Here is a 20,226-nt window from a genome sequence, read left to right as displayed (position 1 = left end):
ACTTAAATCCTAATCTATTTGTGATTTTCCATCAAAAGCTAGTTACACAAGTCAAGATGTATGAAATGGTTTTGAAGAACTATAAAATATATTTTTAAAGAGTGCCACTTTAAATACTCCCACTTACCTTTTTCAGCCACATCTCCGCTATGTCACTTATGTTGTGAAATCAAATGAAGGATACTGTCACGAAGTAGGTCATAGGAAATTATAAATTTGTTGACCTCAGAGTGTTCTTGTCTTCCACCTCAGTTTTCTACCACGCCTGTCTCTCCTTACTCTTTTGTGTTTGTCTGGATGCCAGGAAACTGTTAGAGTGTACACTTTCCCTAAGATCTGTTTTGGTACCACAGTTCTTTTCTGTATTCTTTTCATTGACAGGGTGACAGCTGTCCCTTCCGTCACTGTGAAGCCGCACTAGGAAATGAAACCGTTTGCACGTTATGGCAAGAGGGGCGCTGCTTTCGACAGGTGTGCAGGTTTCGGCACATGGAGATTGACGTAAGTTTTCAGTTTGTGGTATAATAAGCAGTCTGGTGTTGTGATGGGCCAATAAGGAATATAGAGAGAACGGGGCACCTGGGTTCCTCGGGCGGGTAAGTATCCGACTCTTGATTTAGGCTCAGGTCATGATCTCGGGGTCGTGCGATCAATGCCCATGTCAGGCTCTGTGCTGGGCATGGAACCTGCTTAAGAAATGGCACCTTATATGTAATGTGCAGGTTGAATTTTTTTTAATGCCATAGTGAAAGTTCTGTCATAATGCTCACTTCATGTCTTGATATTTTGGAGAATGAGTTGGTATCATTTTCTGGGAGCCAGTGTGGTAATTTATCTAAAGTGTAAAAATTATATGTGTATCATTGGGGAGTATTTATATTTCTGTGTTTATTTTAGACAGTCTCAAACTTAGAGAAACCCTGCAAGTACGTTCTAAAACATTTTTCTAAGCCACTTGGGAGTAAACTACTGACATTCCCTGTCACTCCCAGATACATTCATGAATATTTCCTACAAACAGGGACATTCTCCTAGATAACCGTAATACAACCATCAAAATTAGGAAGTTAACACTGATAGATTACCTTCATGTAATCCTCAGATCCCATTCAAGTTTTGCCACTCTACCGGTTATGTCCTTTATTGCAGAAGGAGCAAGTCCAGAATGGAGTGTCGAATGTAGTTGTCATTGCTCTCTCATTCTCCTTCAGTCTAAAACAGTTGCTCAGTCTTTCTTTACTTTTCATTTGCCTTGACACTTTTGGTAGTTATAGGCCGGTTATTTTGTAGGATGTCTTTGTCTGGTGTTTTCTCATCACTAAGTTCACGTTCCATACAGCTGGCAGGAATATCGTAATTCCTCTCAGTGCACACCGTTAGGTAGCACAGTCATGCAGTTTTAATGATCTCATTACTGGTGGTGGTAACTTTGATCACTTCATTAAAGGTGGTTTGTACCAAATTACTTCGCTATAAAGGTTTCCTCTTTGTAACTAATATGCATTTTGTGGAGAGGTACTTTGAGACCCTGTCATTACCCCATTTCTCACTAAATTTTCAGTCTTTTTCTACTTATTTGTGTTTGTGAACTCATGGTTTCCTCTTTTATTCAGTGTGTTGTACTCCATTACTATAATTTTGTTGTTGTTGTTGTTAAAGATTTTACTTATTCATTCGACGGAGAGAGAGAGACGGCCAGCGAGAGAGGGAACACGAGCAGGGGGAGTGGGAGAGGAAGAAGCAGGCTCCCAGCAGAGGAGCCTGATGCGGGGCTCGATCCCAGAACACCAGGATCACACCCTGAGCCGAAGGCAGACGCTTAACGACTGAGCCACCGAGGCGCCCCTCCGTTACTATAATTTTTAATCCTCGGATTGACCCAGATTTGCCCAGTAAGAGCTGTTCAAGCTGATTTTTGTGTCCTTTCGAGGTTTTCATCATACTTTGAACACCTTTTTGCATTCTGGCCTGGCAAGACTTTTCAGGCTCATCCTATATTTTTCCTCCTCCAGTCCTGGAATCAGTCATTTCTCTAAGGAGCCCTGGATCTTTTCAGTGAAGAATGATAAATATATATATATATAGAAATAAGATTTGGGCAGCTCCTGGCGTCTCACTGCTTCTAGGCCTGCAGTGGACAGGACAAGAGTATATAAATAGATTTACATACATTTACATCATCATTTATTCTTTATGTCTGTGTATTGAAAATCATGAGTTCACATAGATGCCTTCAGTTCACTGGCACTGCAGGGTTTAGGCTAGGCTTCTCCTTTTCCATACTTGTAACTCTGTTCTCCAAAAGTGAGAAACTTGTCCTCAATATTAACTGATTTGTCAGTTCCCTTGTTGTGTAAGCCAATATCGTATTCCCAGACTCTTCCTTCCCCTCAGGCTCTGACATCGCACATGAAGCTGCTCTTCTACAGGGACGTCTTTCTCACCTTGTTTTGGTTCCAACAACCCTGTACCAGGCCTCTCTCCTTGCTCTGCCATGAGGACCTCATCCTCACCATGCTTGGACCCCAACATCCCACTCGGGACCCCTCTCCCCATGAATGCCCTTTTAAACACCTTGGGACTCTGCTCCTCTGTGTGCCGCAGCCCTCCCACGTGAGATGCATACTTTTCTCATCCTGCTTATGTTCCAGCTCTGTACCAGGTCCCTGCCTGCGAGGACCCTGCCTGCCTTACCCCGTCATTGCTGCCTATTCTGGGTTGACTCTGCATATTACATATACGCTCCTCATCCTACATTGGGATCTCCTTTGCATAGAAGCTTTCCTCACCCTGCTCAGGCTTCAGCACTGTGCCCAGCCACCCTCCTACACAGATGGCCCTCCCAACCCCTCATGAATTCTGACACCCTAGGCCAGTTCCACCTTGTCACCTGGTGCCTTCTTCATTTAGTCAGGCTCCGACACCCTGGTCTGGGCCACGCGCCCTTCCCTCTCCCAGCATGAATGCCTACCTCTCATCTCTCAGCCTCACCTAATACCCTTGGACTAAATTGTTTGAAGGAGGTGGGGAAGGAAGGAAGGTACTGACTCTGCAGTTTGTATGTCTGGGCTCATAGAGCTGTTCCAGGCGGGCTCCAGATTTATGGCTTTTTAACTGCATTCTATGCTGCCTGTCTTCCAAAGAGCAGGGAATTCATGGAATAAGTTCAGAGAAATACTCTGCAGCTTTGTTATATTGCTGGCAGAGTGTGAATTGGCACAACTCCTTAGAACATATGTCAGGGTCTCTAGGAACATCTGCATTGAGAGGTTCCCTAGAGTCTCCTGGGACCCAGCATAGTTATATGGCTAAGATTTATTACAGTGGGGCACCTGGGTGGTACAGTCGACTGAGTGTCCGACTCTTGTTTTTGGCTCAGGTTGTGATCTCAAGGTTGTAAGATTGAGCCCCACGTCTGGCTCCAAGCTCAGCTTGAGATTCTCTCTCCCTCTCCCCCCTCCCTCCCACTTGTGCTCATTCTCTCTCCTTCTCTCAAAATAAATAAATCTAAAAAAAATTTTATTACAGTGATGGGGAGATAACACTGATTATAAGAAAAAAAGAATCCAGAAGGATCCATGTGTGGATTGCTTTTATGATCTCCCTCCCACAAGGTTCACACAGAGCACAAACTTCCGCCAACAATGAAAATGCAGTACTATGTGTGGGATGTTTCTGCCTAAGGAAGCCCAATAGAGACTCAGACATCCAAGGTTTTTAATGGGGCTGGTCACATAAGCACCCTCTACCTATCACATACCCAAACTCTAAACTCCCAGAAGGATGCCAGGTGTTCAGCACAAGACATATTATTTGCACAGTCTAGGCACTGTAATCAGTTAACTGACTAGAAACATTCCAAGGGCCAGCTTTGCAGGCAGGATATCTAAGGTAGCAGTCTTCGGGCTGCTCAGTTAACTCTTTTCTGCAGGGAGTCTTACTTGGCTACACTTTTCAGAAATACTGTGTGCTCTTTCTGCCTTTGTTTCATCTGTGCTCGTATGTGCAAAAGCCAGATATATACAGAATTACTTGTTGTAGCATCATTTGTAATAATAAAATACGTGAAATTACCTTCATTTAAAACAAATTTGCTACATTCATATAGTGAAATGCTGGACAGCTGTTAAAAATTTTTTAAAGGGAAACTTTATTGATATGGAAAGATAGGATATATTGTCAGTGAAAAAGCAAGGGGCAGAATAAGGTACATAATATGCTATCATTTGTGTAAAAAAGGGAGAAGAATTTGTTTTTCATTTGCATGTGTATTTTTAAAATCTCTAGGAGCATAAAGGAGAAACTTGACAACAGTGGCTGTCAGGGAGTGGAGACAGGAATGGAAAGGAGCCTTTTTACTGTAACCCCTTCTGTATGCAGTTGATTTTCATTATTCATAAGTTCCATATTTGCAAATTTGCCTACTCACTAAAATTTATCTGTAACCCCCAAATCAGCACTTGCAGTGCTTTCACAGGCCATCCGCAGACATGTGCAGAGCACTGAAAAATTTGAGTCGCCTGACTTACCCACTCCTGGTTGAGATTGGACAAGGTGACACTCTGCCACCTTGTTTCAGTTCTCATACTATAAGCAAGTGTCCTTTTTGTGGTCTGTTTCATGCCATCTTTTTTGCATTTTGTCCTGTTGGTGATTTTGTCCTTTCTGTGGCTGATTAAAATGACCCCAAGTGTGGTGCGGCAGTGCTGTGTAGTGTCCCTAAGTGCGAGGAAGCTTACGTGCCTTACGTAGAGAGTACAGTGTATTCGATAAGCTTCATTCAGCTGTGAGTTACAGTGCTCTTGGCCTTGAGTTCAGCGTTAATGAATAAAGGTGTCCTTAAACACAAACCAGTTCATGTATTGATCGTTTGATGAAAATGTTGTGGCAGAAACTTGCAGGAACCTAACTGACTCTAACTCTGTGTTTCCTTTAGGAGCAGAGTGGTTCAGTATTAGCTGTTTTAGTATTCATGGTGACTTCATAAATGTAACTACTTCCGATAGTGAGAATCAGCTATATGTCTTTGGACCATGTGCTGTGTTCAGCCTTTCAAACATCTGAAGAAATGATTCTATAGGAAAATGTTACTATGGAGGATGTGTTGCCAAGTAAAAAATTTATACAATTATATGGAATACCTTTCTTTTCAGTGTCCATGTAGACATTTAAATTTTTTTCTTTCATTCTTTTTTTTTTTTTTTTAAATATTAAGCTCTGCACCCAATGTGGGGCTTGAACTCATGACCCTGAGATCAAGAGTCTCATGCTTTGCCAATCGAGCCAGCCAGATGCACTTATAATTTTCTTTTTTTTAACGTCCAAGAATTCTATACTCAAGTGATTCTCTTTGGGTGATAGAATGGCAGGCATTTATTACCATTTTCCAAGTGGTTTTCATTATTTGTGTATTACTTTTCATTTAGAAACAAAATCCAGTAAGTGGATTTTTTAAAAGGGAAACTTTATTGATATGGAAAGATAAGGAGATTTTGACACTGACAATAAATGTCATGTGACTCCTGTATATAGAGGATACTATTACAGAAGTCATTCAGTAATTTGAAAACTGTTTCCAGGAAAGAAATAAAAACTTAAAGACAAACCCAGGAGCAAAAAAGATTGGCATTAGGTTCTACCTTGGGGAAGGAGTAATTGAATAATTGTAATTTTTACATAAAAAAACAGTGGTAGCTATTACTATATTTACCCTTTTGGGTGTGCCAGGAGACTGATAAATTCTACCCAATTCTTTGAAAGGTAAAGGAATTTGCTGTACTTTTTAAAAATAGGTGATCATATATGTGGCAATAAACTCAGGACATAAATTTTGTGAATACTTTTTTTTTTTTTTGTTAACCAAACCACCTTTCAGTGATGTTGAGCTAATTCACATTTCCATTATGAGTACATGGGACTGTGTGGTTCTTCCGCGTTCCTACTGACACAGTGTACTATCGAATTTTCAGTCTCTCAATATAATAGATTTTCATCTTTGCCCTTTTCGATACATTTGAGGATCTTTCTATGATGGTCATTATTTCTGTTTCTCTCATTCATATTTTCAGAATTTTAACCCTTCACTTGCTTATGATGAGAGATCCAACATAATCCAACAGATGGAAATCTGTCTTTGCCCTTTGTCCCTTGATTGTCACTAACCACTCCCTCCAAGTTAACCACTGTCCTGACTACCATGGAGACATTTTGCCTGCTTTGATCTCCCCATCAGTGGAATCACACAGTGTGTACTCTTTGTGTCTGGCTTCTTCCTTCTGCACTGTCCTGTGAAGTGTAGGGATGGTTTACTCCTCAGTATTGGATAGCATGCTATTATACGAATAAACTGCAATGTGTTTATCCATTCTGGTATTGATACACATCTGGGTTTCCATTTTGGAGCTATTATAAATAGTATTGTTTTGAACCATTCTTTATACACATCTAATGTATATATTAGAACTAATGTATCTATTTCTGCTGGATATATTACCTACAATCCAGCAGTTTATTCTAGGTGTGAGGGTATCTTTTTCCTCATTCCCCTTCATAAGCGTGAGGTAGTGTGGGAAGGAAAAGTGCTGTCCTTAGTGTGTTATTTGTGCCTTCCTTTGAGAAGTCATGAAAGGGAAAATTTTCCTCAAAGCTCTGAGCTTTCAGTTTTAAATAAACTGCAGTTTATTGAGTCTTTTCTATGTGCTAAGTGTTTCGTATACGTTATTTCATTTAATCCTCATAAGAAACCAAGTAGATAGCACCTGTTATTGCCATTCTCTGGCTGAGGAAACGAAGGCTGAGAGGCATTAAATTATTTGTCCAACGTCACATGGCCAGTAAGTAGCATAACACTATCTTTGGTTCCATAACCCTAACTAATATATTGTGCTGCTGCTTTCAATTAAGTATAGGCATTTAGGGGTTCCAGTAACAGCGGATGAGCTACTGCCCTACTCCCTTCATCTCTCCCTCAAGCACGGAGTGTCACTTCCAGCAACCCCTCTTCCTCCTGCCCACAATCAGCTCACATGCCTCAGAGTTTTGAAGCCTGAATGAACTTTATTCAGAAAACAAACAACTAAATTAATACAGGTCACACCTCATTTTTTTTATCTGAAAATAATGTGTTTTTTCTTCCTATAGAAGAAACGTAGTGAGATTCCTTGTTACTGGGAGAATCAACCAATGGGATGTCAGAAACTAAACTGCGCCTTCCATCACAACAGAGGACGTTATGTTGATGGCCTTTTCCTACCTCCAAGCAAAAGTGAGATGTGTTTTTAATTTTAAAAGAATAGTTACTGTTTGGTGCACACCTGCTATGTACGCCATACAGAGTACTTTACATACACTGCCTTTCAGTCTCGGGAGAGAGCAGTTTTATTTCCACTTTATAAATGAGGGAACTGAACTTTTAGTTAAGGTTAAATGATTTGTACATAGTCATAGTCATAAACAAGTTAAGTATCACAGTCAGGATTAAAACTTTGTTACCAAAAGCCATGCTGCCTCCCAGATGTTTCTTGGCATGACAGTTCAGATTAGTATAGCTTCATTTCCCATTTTCTTATCAGACCCAGTGAGTTTTCCAAAAGAAACTGGATTCTCCAGGCCACGGTTTGGCAAATCTGGTCCTCCACCTATTTTACAAAATTAAGTTTTATTGGAAGGAAGCCATGCCCATTTATTCACATGTTTTCTGTGGCCAGATTTTCTGTTCCTTCTGCAGAGTTGAGACACAGAGGTCTACAAAGCCTAAAGTACCTTAATACCTAGCTCTTCACAGAAGAAGTTTGCCAACCCGACTCTAGGCTATAATCTAAAATAAAATTTATACTCCCCCCAAAAGCTAGTTTTTATTTCCAAAATCTCCTTTAACATTTCCTACTGGCATGATCAGCCATTTAAGAGCCACATCTTACGTAATTGAAATTTAATGGCTACATATTCCCCCCTGTATTTAAGAGAAAAAAGTGGGCTTGCTTCTCTGGTTTAGTTCTGAAGTGTTATCTACTATGTCTTTTAACAACTACTTTTTTGTTGATCAAAAAGCTTTGAATTTCAGTATGAAAATATTTAAATGTCTAGAATTTGCAAATAATTTTATACATTTAGCCTCCAGATTTTTCTGTCTTTTGAACACCTACTTTGATTGTGTTTGTGTGCAGTGACGAGTTATTAGCTAAAAGCCATTTTTTCCTCTCCCTGGGAGTTTAGAACCTAATTGTGAAAATGGCGAAATCAGGTAAAAATACATAAGTGGTCATAAGGAAAAGCACCAAACAGCATATGTGGTTGGAGATTTTTTATGAATTGGGATTTTATCTTCTATTTTTAATTTATGACTGATATTATGTCTAGCTGTGTTGCCCACTGTGCCTGAGTCACCAGAAGAGGAAGTGAAGGCTAACCAGCTCACAGTTCAACAGAACAAATTGTCTGTCCAGTCTAATCCCTCCCCTCAGCTGCGAAGTGTTATGAAAGTAGAAAGTTCAGAAAATGTTCCCAGCCCCACCCATCCACCAGTAGTAATCAATGCTGCAGATGATGATGAAGATGATGATGGTAAGTGTCAGCTCTTTCTTTAAGGCAAATAAATGGTCAGGGTCACTCAGTGACTTGGAATCAGGATTAAAGCTTGGGCCTGCTGTTAATTGTAAATTTGCCTCCCATGTCGATACATAGATCAGTTTTCTGAGGAAGGTGATGAAACTAAAACACCCATCCTGCAACCGCCTCCCGAAGTCCATAATGGATTACGGACAGCCTCTGCCCGGAAACCTGGGGTCAGTTTGAAGCAAGGTAAGAAGAGGCTGCGTTGATGCTGCTTCCTGCTCATAAATCTGAGAGCTCTGTTGAATGTGCCCAAACTATTTTCAGTACATTTGAAATTTAGATCCCGAGCACCACCCCCTCTCTCTCCCCTGACCCCACTATACACACACCCATCCTGACACGTGCTTTCTCTTACTCATTCAGAAAACATTCGAGTGCTTGTGCACAAATAAAATGCAGAGGGCATGAGGTGTTAGTTCTTCATGTGATTTCTATTTGGGTTTCTCAGGTGAATGTTTGAATTTTGGAATAAAAACTCTTGAGGAAATTAAGTCAAAGAAAATGAAGGAAAAATCCAAGAAGCAAGGTGGTAAGTCATCAGTTTTGACACAGACTGTTGGATTTTGCTGGAGAAGAGTAACAGGGACACTTAGAAGATTAAGGACACTGGCAGCAGCCAAAATGAGCACATAGATTTTAACTTCTGTGGCTTGTTTGAAGTATAAAACACAGACTTATTTAAGTCAGGGCTGCTTTTTCAGTACTTGAAAGAACTGCTTTATCTTCAGAAATACAGCTCCAAAGAACAACTTTAAATCACATTGAGAGAGGGAAATCTTTGTCTTATAGTAGATGAATACTTCTTAGGAGCTGCTAGAATTTTCTTCTAGAGCTTGCCTCAGCCTGGTCAGTCTTTATTTCCACCCCTAAAAATTACAGATACAGTGTGAAATGTATTGTTTAGAAAGGATCAAATGGTTGGCTCTAAGTATTTGCTTGCTAAAGCTTGTCCTGTAGGAACCTTGGAGTTGTGTTTTGCAGATGATTGGATTCGATTTTAAAAGATTGAATTGACACACTTGGTGGCTGGTGTGTTTCAGGTTAACTTTCAAATGTTAGCCTTTTGGTAAATAAAAGTAGATTGAGTGCCTAAGTCACTGAAAATTTTTATATATATATTTTTTTTACCTTGTGTCCAAAGCAGATAAGAAATAGGGATTATCTCCTCTCTCCCACCCCACCCCAGTTCACTGTAGGCAGATAAGAGCAGAAAGACTGGCTTATAGTCATCCATGGTCTGTATTGAATTTAACTGATCACAAAACAAAATTTCTTGGCTTATAATAGCTTTATTTTCCATAAATTATTTGCTGTTCTTTGACTTGCTTTATTCAGAAGGTTCTTCCGGAGTTTCCAGTCTTTTACTCCAACCTCAGCCCATTCCAGGTCCTGAAAAAGAGAATGTCCGGACTGTAGTGAGGACAGTAACTCTTTCCAGCAAACAAGGTAAGGTATAGGTAGGTCTAGGTTGAGAGTTGTCAGGCTACCACTTTTTAATAACTGGGAGAGCAAAGTCCTTGGGTGTAGTGTATCCTTAGATGGATTTATGGGAAGACTTTAGTATGTTGGTCAGATAGAAGGATGAAAAGAAAAACCAGTGCATTTGACTCTTACTTCAAAGGTTGAAATTCTTGCTCAGGCAGCTCTCAGCATTTAGGTATATTTAATTTTTACATTTACTTTATCTGTATCCATTCAGCAAATTTACTGACTGCCCATTGTGGGTAAAGAACTATAATAAACTCTTTAATTTTATAGGGAAATGTAAGCCTTTTCCCTTAATAGTTTTAAACCTGGTTAAGACATACGACACAAGTAATTATAGTATACAGATACATTTAAATGTGCTGTTCAAACAACAAAGAATTAGAGGAAAGAGAGCTCACTTTTTGCTGGTTATCAATACATGAGAGTTAGCAGTAGAGTCTGATTTCATTTAGCGTCTCTAAGTGCACAAGCAAAAGTATAGCTTGGGTTTCGTAAGCAATTGATTAGAACACGCCCGTCTTCATATACTTGGCTCCTGTTAATAATTAGGGCTGTATTATTGATTCCCTTTGAGCTGGGCATTTGGCTATTTAAATTATTATTTAATAGATTAAACCTTTTTTCCCCCGTGTGACAGTCTTAATACGAGATCTGATTTTCAAGAGACTTTCTGGGTGGGCTCATGATATCAGAGCATATTTTGTACCCATTATTAGTTAACTGAATTCAGAAAAATTGGGTAATAGAGAAATTCTGTTTTTGCTATTTCAGGAGAAGAACCCTTGGTAAGATTGAGTCTCACCGAGAGACTGGGAAAACGAAAATTTTCAGTAGGTGAGATGAATTTTGTGCACATCTTTTGTTTTCTTCTGTGCATTAACATGATAATGTCCTCCAAAACTGTCTTTATACAGTGTCCTGTCGGTATTGATTTATTTGCTGGTCCCTCTGAATTCTTGACTGGAAGAACTTATAAAATTTCTTTTTCACATGTGCGTTTTGCATTTTATTGAATTATAGAAATTTATAGTGTTAAAATTTAAGTAGATTATAACCAGCTTTTTAGAAGGTACTATGTTGAAAAAACAGTAAAGAAGATACCTCTTTGTCTCTTTGGACAAATCGAAATTTGAGTTTTTTAGGGGGGAAAAGGTGTCCAGTTAATAGAAATTTGGTCCCTGAGTCTGTTAATGCTATTTTATGTTTAGGGAAGTGTTTTATCATATTATTGAACTGTCATGTACGTAACCCTAATGTGTGTGTCTCAAAAGAATTTTGAAAATCTTCTCTGATTTCAGCTATTTCTTCATACTCTTCTTAAAATGTGCTGGCAAATATGAAATCTTACCTGTTTTGTGTTTTCTTTGATAACCATTTTCACTGCCTGAGAAATTTTAGGTAAAAAATACAGCTTTTTAAATGTCCACATACATATAAACTTTGTGATTTTTGGTCTCACATTTAAATTATAAGTGAGAGTAGAGAGAGAATCATACCCTGTGTAGGGTCTTTCGGATTTTTAATGGGACCCTGCAAAGATTATCTTTAGTAAAGGAATCTGAAGAACAGTTTTTAACTTGTGACATTTAAACAGCTCTCATAAAAGAACAGTGTAATGTAATAAACCATGAGTCAGGGAACCCGGTAAGGTCTTGGCTCTATCACTAATTGGTGACTTGAGTAAGATAGAACTTTTCATAACCTTAGACTTCTCATCTACAGTTGAAGAGAGGGGGCTATTTGGTCTTCCAAGTTTTCATGTCACAGGAAATATAACAGTTCCTTCGCTGACCACCAGGAACATCCCGGGTGCATTTAACCACAGCTATGCCTAGAATTCTGCAAGTGGCCATTTAAGATTTTTTTGTATGTGAAGTTTTTTTCATATATTCCTAATTCTGAATTTTGGCCTTAATCAGAGCTTATCATTCTCCATTTGTAGTTTTAGTCCGTTATTTGATAGATACTGATTTGTACGTTCTGCTTTTTGTCCCTTTCCTTATTTATTCTTTCCGGGACATTTTTATTCTCTGACATTGAGTTCTCTAAGGACACTAGTGAATGATCACACTATATAAATGCAGAAAACTGACACAATTATTCTGTGCTTTCTGTTTTGCTTGTATTTCTTGACCTTGTTGAAGATTGATTAGAACTCTTGAACTACGTTCTCTCCGTTTGTAGGTGGTGACAGCGATCCTCCGTTAAAGCGTAGCCTCGCACAGAGGTTAGGGAAGAAAGTGGAAGCTACAGAAACAAACACTGATAAAGCACCAAAGAAAGGTATCTTCGTTCTCATGTACTCTGTGTGTGTGTGCGTTTTAACCTTGACACTTGTCTCTTGTGATGTTAACAGGTATGGTTCATCATTCTTTTTTGTTCAGGTAAATTAAATTATCTTGTGTCTGCGTTATTCAATAAACATTTGAGTATTCACTCTGCTAGATTCTAGGGAGATGCCACTGGATAAAATAAATACCCTCACAGTCCTCAGGAGCTTATACAATAATGGCAGATAGGAATATTTACATGTATTGTGATAAATTCTGTGATGGAAAAAGTGCACAGTATTGTGGAAGCTCACTGGAAGGGCACAGCTGTTACCATCTGTCGGGAAGGGTTCCCAGGGCAAATTATGTTGAAGCCTACACCTGAAACATGAGTTAGGAATTAGGCAGGTGAAGTTGAAGGACCAGAGGCTGTGCCGAGGCAGAGAGAATAACATATGCAAAGGCACAGAGCTAAAAAACCAGGATATACTCAAGGGACCAAGTATGACTGAAACATAGAATTGGGGTAAAGAGCATGTTGACTGGAGAGGAAGAGAGAAGTGGATTATATAAAGCCTTTTAAAGCGTGGTAGAGAGTTTGGGCTTAGTAGCAAACGATGGGACGGTTATAAACAAGGAACAAAAGCTCAGATTTGCATTTTAGAACAACCACCCTGCCCAAAATATGGAGAAAAGAGTAGGAGGGGACAAGGGTGCTGTCCAGGATATGAGGTAGCAGGGTGTTAATAAAATAATCAAGACAAGAGGAGTTAGTGGCATAGATTTAGTGTTCTAAAAGTTGGTATGGAGAGATGTGGACTGTTAATTGAGATATTTGGGAGTTAAAATGATTACGTGGCTGAAGTTCTATTTATAGAAAGAAGTCAAGGTTGGAATTTCTTTTCCTTTTATGACTTGGCAGTGAAACATTGGTGTTAATTACTAAAAGAATAGGTGGGGTTTTTTTTCCTTTTTATTGTGTTTAGTTTTACCTTCTCTTGAAGGTGAGAAACTTCTTTCCACTTTTCCTCTAGCCCAAGAGGCTTTGATGAGTAGATGTTTTTGTTCAGGGTCTTTCTTGTATTCTCAGAGCAGACAAGTTACTCTTTTTCTTCGCAGTCATAACCTTTTTTTCCTTGCCTATCGATCATATTAAAAGTTCTCGTAACTAAAAAGCACATTTTAAATAGATTGGGGGGGGCCTTTTGATGCCATTAAGATTATAGAAGAAGTTTGTACAATAACAAAATTATTTCCCTGAATTCAATAGTTTCTGCTTTTCAGATCTAAAACAAGATTTTTTTTTTTGAGTCTTCCAGAGTGCTCTAGGGAATCCATGATTTGCATAGGTCTTGTTCTGTGGAAAAGAAAAATAAGACAAACATAATTTGTGAACTTGGAAAAAAAAAAAAGGTCTCTGTTCAACTTTTGGTTTTTAAAATACATTTTTTTTTACAGTTCACGTTTCCAAGTCTCTGAAGGAGCGATTAGGCATGTCAGCTGGTCCCAACAGTGAGGAGGCAGCAGGTAGGTAAACCCTAAGACCAGCTTCTGATATTTTTTTCCTTGCCGTAACAATCTACTTTTTCTGTTATTTTCCTGTTGCAGTTAGGTTAGGGCTTGTGTTTTTTGTGGTTTTATTTATTTATTTATTTATTTATTTATTATTTTTAAGTAATTGATAACTCACTGGTATGAATTCTCTCTCTCCCTTTTTTTTTTTTTTTTTTTTTTTTTAAGATTTTATTTATGTGAGAGAACGAGTAGTGAAGAGGGGCCGGCGGGGGTGGTGAGGGAGAGAGAAAGAGAGAGAGAGAAGCAGACTCCCTGCCTAGCAGGAAGTCTGACTCGGGGGCTCGATCCCAGGACCCGGAGATCATGACCTTCGCTGAGGGCAGACACTTAACTGACTGAGCCACCCAGGCGCCCCATGAATTCTCTTCTTAAAAGAAGTGATCAGTTCACCATAGCATCAGTAGTAAGAAATTAGAAACTACCTAAATATCCAACAAAAATTCAACTTAGGTAGTTACGTACAAAAATAATAAATGACAGGGGCGCCTGGGTGGCACAGCGGTTGAGCGTCTGCCTTCGGCTCGGGGCGTGATCCTGGCGTTCTGGGATCGAGCCCCACATCAGGCTCCTCCGCTATGAGCCTGCTTCTTCCTCTCCCATTCGCCCTGCTTGTGTTCCCTCTCTCGCTGGCTGTCTCTGTCTCTGTCAAATAAATAAAATCTTAAAAAATAATAATAATAATAAATGACAAAATAAGTCATCTTGAACAATAACGATTTGAAAAACTTCTCACATTGTATTGAATGAAGAAAGATTACAGAAGAACATATATTGCTTTTGACCTTTGGAATTATTTTGTGGGGGTGATGAAGTTTATTTTCTTATTATAGAAACTTACTCTCAGAAATAACATCCTTATGTATGAGATGATTCCAGTTTTGTAAAGATAAAAATAAATGCCTGGGGAAAAGACTGCAGAAAATACACCAAAATAATTTTCTTCTCTATATTCTGTACTCTTTCCTTTTTAAACCTTTTAAATTGCAAGATCTGACCGCTTAGTGTATTTATGTATACAGTTTCCAGAATAGTAGAATGAGCCTGTACCCTGTCCGTGTGCTCTTTCGTGCACCGCTCTTCTGATTGAGCCAGCCTGGCGCCCCTCAGTTTGAGGCTTTTTAATTTTTATGTCCGTGTTTTCTTTTTTCATCTATCCTTATCTGGTTTGTATATTAAGATTTTTACCAGCATCATAAAAAGAGAGTCTGATGTCATACATTCTTACTCTTTTGTAAAGAACCTGGGTGTATTCTTCAGGAACTTTTAGAACTTCTCTTTATTCCTCCCCACTGTGCTGGGACTTTTGTACACTAGGTCTCAACATGGCACTTTTGGTTCATTCAGCCCAGTGTTCAGTGGGCCCTTCAAATCTGAGGACTTAGTTCTAGAAAACATCCCTCTCATTTCTCTGAGTATGTCTTCCCACTGTTCTTTTGGTTTCTCCGTGGCATTCTTAGCAGGCAGAGGCTGGAACTTCAGGACATAGGCTTCACGTGTCTTCTAACCTTGCCTTCATGCTCTCCGCTCCTTGGCTTTTTGTTTGTTTCTTCATTTGGTTTTGATTTTTGCCTCACCTTCTATGATCTTTCCTTGGCTTTATTATCTAGGTCAGGGAATGACAGACTTTCTCTATGAAAGGTTAGAGAGTAACTATTTCAGGTGTTGCTTTGCGGTTTCATCACAGCCACTCCACTGTGCCGTCGTCTTGGGAAAGCAGTGCTGTGCAGTGTGTACGTGTCTGTGCAGCTGTGTCCTAATCACACTGTATACACGATTGAGGCCATGGCCACATTGGGCCCATCAGCTGTGGTTTGCCAAGCCTCTTCTAGATGGCTGATTTTTGACCAGCTTTGTCTTTTTTTTATTATTATTCAGTTCCTTTGGTGGGATTTATTTGGGCACCTGTGTTTTTTTATCTTCCAAGACCTTTTTTTTTTTGTTCTCTGGTTTCTCCCTGTTTCACAGCCTGATTTCAGGCTACCCTGGAGTTTCTAATTGGAATCTTAAAAAAAAAAAGTGTGTATTATTTTGTCATCTTCATCATTTCTGTTTGTTTTGGTTTACTTTTAATGTTGTTTTTTTCATAGCACTTGGGTTTCCTGTGGAGGTGCTAAAGGTCTGATGTCCAAGGGGTCCTCTCTCCTGGCTGGGAGACACGAGTGAGGGCTGCCTGAGGCAGGGAGGGCACGCTGAAAGGTAGCTGGTGTGTGTGGGCTGCAGGCTCGAGGGCTGGGGGCCCATACCATTACCAGTAAGAAAGCTTCCTTCCCTAGCTTTCCTTTTTCCTCTTCTCCCCTGTTCTTTTTCTGCTTGGCATTTGTTCATCTTCTCCCTTCAGCCCCAGCCTCCTAACTTGCTCCCCTCCCCAGCTTTTCTCCCCAGGAGAAAAGATTCGCCTCTTTTCAGGGAGCAGTTCCCAGGGGAAGGTCGTGACTGGCCCAGCTGCTCTGTAGGCCATCCTTACATTTCTTTTTTTTTTTTTTTTAAGATTTTTTATTTATTTATGTGACAGAGATAGAGACAGCCAGCGAGAGAGGGAACACAAGCAGGGGGAGTGGGAGAGGAAGAAGCAGGCTCATAGCGGAAGAGCCCGATGTGGGGCTCGATCCCAGAACGCCAGGATCACGCCCTGAGCCGAAGGCAGCCGCTTAACAACTGCGCTACCCAGGCGCCCCCATCCTTACATTTCTACACACTGTTGCTTTTCCTACTAGTTTGGCAGTTTTCTTTGGCTCTGCTGGGAAGAACAGATCTCACTCCTATAGTTTCATTTGTTCTTTTTCTCTTTTTCTGTAAATTCAGATAGCTGCTGTCTTATCTCAGAAATCCAGTCCCTCGAGATTTATGCTCTACCACTGGCAGCCTTGTTTTCTACTGCTATTGTGGATTTATTCTGTTTTTAATGTCTTTCTCTATTGTTTTGATAAAATGTTGGTAGAGTGGGGAAACAAGATCTTCATGTCACCATTCACCCACTTCCTTGGAGTGGTAATTTTGAGATCAGTCTGCCATCTTTAAATGGAAGAATTTTTATTTAAAAAGCCTAAGGAAGTAATTCAGTATCTCTGTGAGTGCTTCCTATGTACAGGTACTGTACTAAGCTGTTTCCAGTAACTACATACAGTCAGTTCTCATGAAGTATCTAGTACAGCCGGAAATGCGGGCAGTTGTAGTACTGTGGGAGCAGTGCTGTGACCGGAGAAATAAACTAGATTAGCGGGTGTCAGGTTCTAAACTGAACTCAGTTAAAACTAGGCAGCAGGAGAATGAGACCAATAGGGCATATTCTCCGTAGAAGGGACAGCATGTTCAAAAACCAAACATATGTTTAAGGTTGCTAAAAGTTATTTTTTGTTTTGGTTCTTTCATTAAAAGCTGTCATTCAGGGGCACCTGGGTGGCTCAGTTGGTTAAGCGTCTGCCTTTGGCTCAGGTCAGGTCCTAGGATCAAGCCCTGGGGAGCAGAGATTCTGCTGCTCCCTCTCCCTCTGCCCCTTGCCCGTGCTTGTGCTCTCTCCCTCTCTCTCTCACAAATAAAGAAATAAAATTAAAAAAAAAAAAAAAAGCTGTCATTCAGTTATCAAACCTGTGTGTACAGTCTCCATATTTTTCTTGTTTTTCCCACATTACTTCATTATTTCTTTTAGCCCTTCAGTAATGATGACGAGCATATCTGTCAAGTGTGAAATTTGCTCTTTAAACGGATGCAGAATGGCTAGCATATCATTAAAAATAGCTCTTCAGTGGCATGCCAGTTTCTGGGCCTTTCCCATTTTTCTTCTGTCTTGTTACCTGTTTTACCTCCTATTCATCCTTCAGATATCACTTAAACGTTACTTCCTCTGAAAAGCTTCCCTTAACCAATTCCTAGATAAAGGTTGGGGTTCTTGCTATATGCTCCTATGTAGTAGTATACTTCCTTTATCAAAGTTAACATTATTGGGGTGCCTGGCTGGCTCAGTCAGTAAGGCAGCAGTGCAGCTCTTGATCTCAGGATCATGAGTTCAAGCCCCATTGGGCTTAGAGCTTACTTAAAAAAAAAAAAAAAAAAAAACCCACAAAGTTACTATTATCCTACTGTAAACTACATGTGGTCAGAGATTGTGTTTTGGTTACCATTATATTTCTAGCAGTGTCCAGCACATGTTTATAAGTGAATGGAAGAATTAATTGCCATTTTGTTAAGATTTACAATGACAGATGTCTCCAACTAATAAATGGCTTTGAGATTCTTCAGGAATAAGCTTCTGAATAGAACTCCAACAAATCAGTAATTTTTGCCACCTAAGAGTTTTCCTTGAGGGCCACTACCTGAAATGTTGCAGTATTTTAAAACTGAAATTGAAACTATTATACTTTGATCATTTTAATTACCTGCCTACATGATACCACTCTGTTATGACTCTGCCTTGGTCCAAGAGTAGAGAGAGCATAAGTTGTTAAGAGGTGAACTCTAGGGGGGCGCCTGGGTAGCGCAGTGGTTGGGCGTCTGCCTTTGGCTCAGGGCGTGATCCTGGCATTCTGGGATCGAGCCCCACATCGGGCTCCTCCACTAAGAGCCTGCGTCTTCCTCTCCCACTCCCCCTGCTTGTGTTCCCTCTCTCGCTGGCTGTCTCTATCTCTGTCAAATAAATAAATAAAATCTTTAAAAAAAAAAAGAAAGAAAAAGAAAAGAGGCGAACTCTAGGGGCGCCTGGGCGGCGTGGTCGTTAAGCGTCTGCCTTAGGCTCAGGGCGTGGTCCTGGCATTCTGGGATCGAGCCCCACGTCAGGCTTCTCTGCTGGGAGCCTGCTTCTTCCTCTCCCACTCCCCCTGCTTGTGTTCCCTCTCTCACTGGCTGTCTGTCTCTGTCAAATAAGTAAATAAAATCTTTTAAAAAAAAAAGAGGTGAACTCTAAATACAGTGACTTGTTTCCCCCCCCACCCCCGCCCATGAAAACAGAGAGAGTCACTAAAGTTGGTGAGATACATGTGAAGACATTAGAAGAAATTCTTCTTGAAAAAGCTAGTCAGAAACGTGGAGAATCGCAACCTAAACTCAAGACAGAAGGACCTTCAAAAGTTGACGATTCTACTTTCGGAACAAGAAGCCCCTCCACTATCCGAATCAAAACCTTCTCTGAGGTTCTGGCTGAAAAGAAACATCGGCAGCAGGAAGCAGAGAGGCAAAAAAGCAAAAAGGATGTAACTTGCATCAAGCTAAAGCCCGAGAGTGAAATTAAAAAAACAGTGGTTTTGCCATCTGTAGTTACCGGCAAAGGACAATCAGAGGAGCCCGCAGGCAGAACAAAGTCGATGCAGGAGGTGCACATCAAGACGCTGGAGGAAATTAAACAGGAGAAGGCCCTGCGGGGACAGCAGAGCTCTGAGAGCGGCGCCAGCTCCCAGCCTCAGCCTGAGGCCGCCCCAGGGGCAAGGCGGCTTCTCCGAATCACAAAAAAACCAGGTAACACCACAACTTGTCTGTGGTACCACTTCCCCAAATCATATTTCAAAGGGCAGTATTCCATAGGATTTTCATAGGAGTTCTCTGAGAACTTTACTGAGATAACTTTGAAAAACACTGGATCAAATGAAGTTCTTTACAGGAGTGCTATATAGACTTTTGATATTTTAAGGTGCATTTTGAAACTTCATGAGGATGAATGGGCCTCATCTACAATTTTATTTGTCCTATCTTACCTTTATTTTCATTAAGAAAAGTTTTGCTTTAACCTGTTCCTGAAGTTGCAGCCTAATGAAATAATTAATGATGTGATTAATGTGAATATAGGTATAAAAGAAGAGAAGAAACTTCAAGAAGGAAGTGAAGTTGCTTCCCAGAGCAGTGTTATTAGAACAGAGGCTAAGGAGGTGAGTTTATTTAATAAGATCATTTCATAGTTTTGTTCATGGCAAGCAAAGGCCAGATGAATGATAAAATGTACCTTTCAGTTTTAGCATAATAAATTTCTATTTAACACTTCAGTGATAATTGAGGTAAACAATCTTTCATTATGCTTATACTTTTCTACAAGAATTTTCTGTACTTCTGTTTATATCTGTGTTCTCTGCCCCCTTAAAAGTTTTTTTTTTTTAATTGGCCATTTAATGTTTTTTAAACTAAGCATAATGGCACTCAATGTACAAAATTTGCGGACTTTTATTTTTTAAAAGAATTTTAAAAACCCTATAATTCTGCAACCCAGATATAACAATCATGAGCTTTTTTTCATGGATTTTTCTCAAGCCTTTTATTTATGTACTTATGTATGTGAACTTTTTCATTGTTTAGCTCATGC

The 20,226-nt window shown here is 39.9% G+C and overlaps 1 protein-coding gene across 2 annotated transcripts in view; it reads left to right on the top strand.

The window, feature by feature from the left end:
- Window positions 1-20,226, top strand: part of ZC3H11A (zinc finger CCCH-type containing 11A) — a 43,132-nt gene that overhangs the window by 16,926 nt on the left and 5,980 nt on the right. For both annotated transcript variants that reach the window (XM_087856927.1, XM_045787599.2), the window contains exons 5-15: window positions 382-501; window positions 7,141-7,264; window positions 8,359-8,562; window positions 8,683-8,799; window positions 9,062-9,142; window positions 9,949-10,059; window positions 10,873-10,935; window positions 12,286-12,384; window positions 13,830-13,898; window positions 18,888-19,391; window positions 19,719-19,798. In XM_087856927.1, the coding sequence (XP_087713053.1) occupies window positions 382-501; window positions 7,141-7,264; window positions 8,359-8,562; window positions 8,683-8,799; window positions 9,062-9,142; window positions 9,949-10,059; window positions 10,873-10,935; window positions 12,286-12,384; window positions 13,830-13,898; window positions 18,888-19,391; window positions 19,719-19,798 (1,572 nt within the window). The remainder of the gene's footprint in view (window positions 1-381; window positions 502-7,140; window positions 7,265-8,358; window positions 8,563-8,682; window positions 8,800-9,061; window positions 9,143-9,948; window positions 10,060-10,872; window positions 10,936-12,285; window positions 12,385-13,829; window positions 13,899-18,887; window positions 19,392-19,718; window positions 19,799-20,226) is intronic.

This window comes from Ursus americanus, chromosome 2, assembly GCF_024610735.1.
Source record: "Ursus americanus isolate L20-20 chromosome 2, mUrsAme1.1.p, whole genome shotgun sequence".
Taxonomy (NCBI): domain Eukaryota; kingdom Metazoa; phylum Chordata; class Mammalia; order Carnivora; family Ursidae; genus Ursus; species Ursus americanus.
The sequence above is the reverse complement of the archived record's forward strand: the minus strand, read 5'-3'. Positions and strand labels throughout refer to the sequence as shown.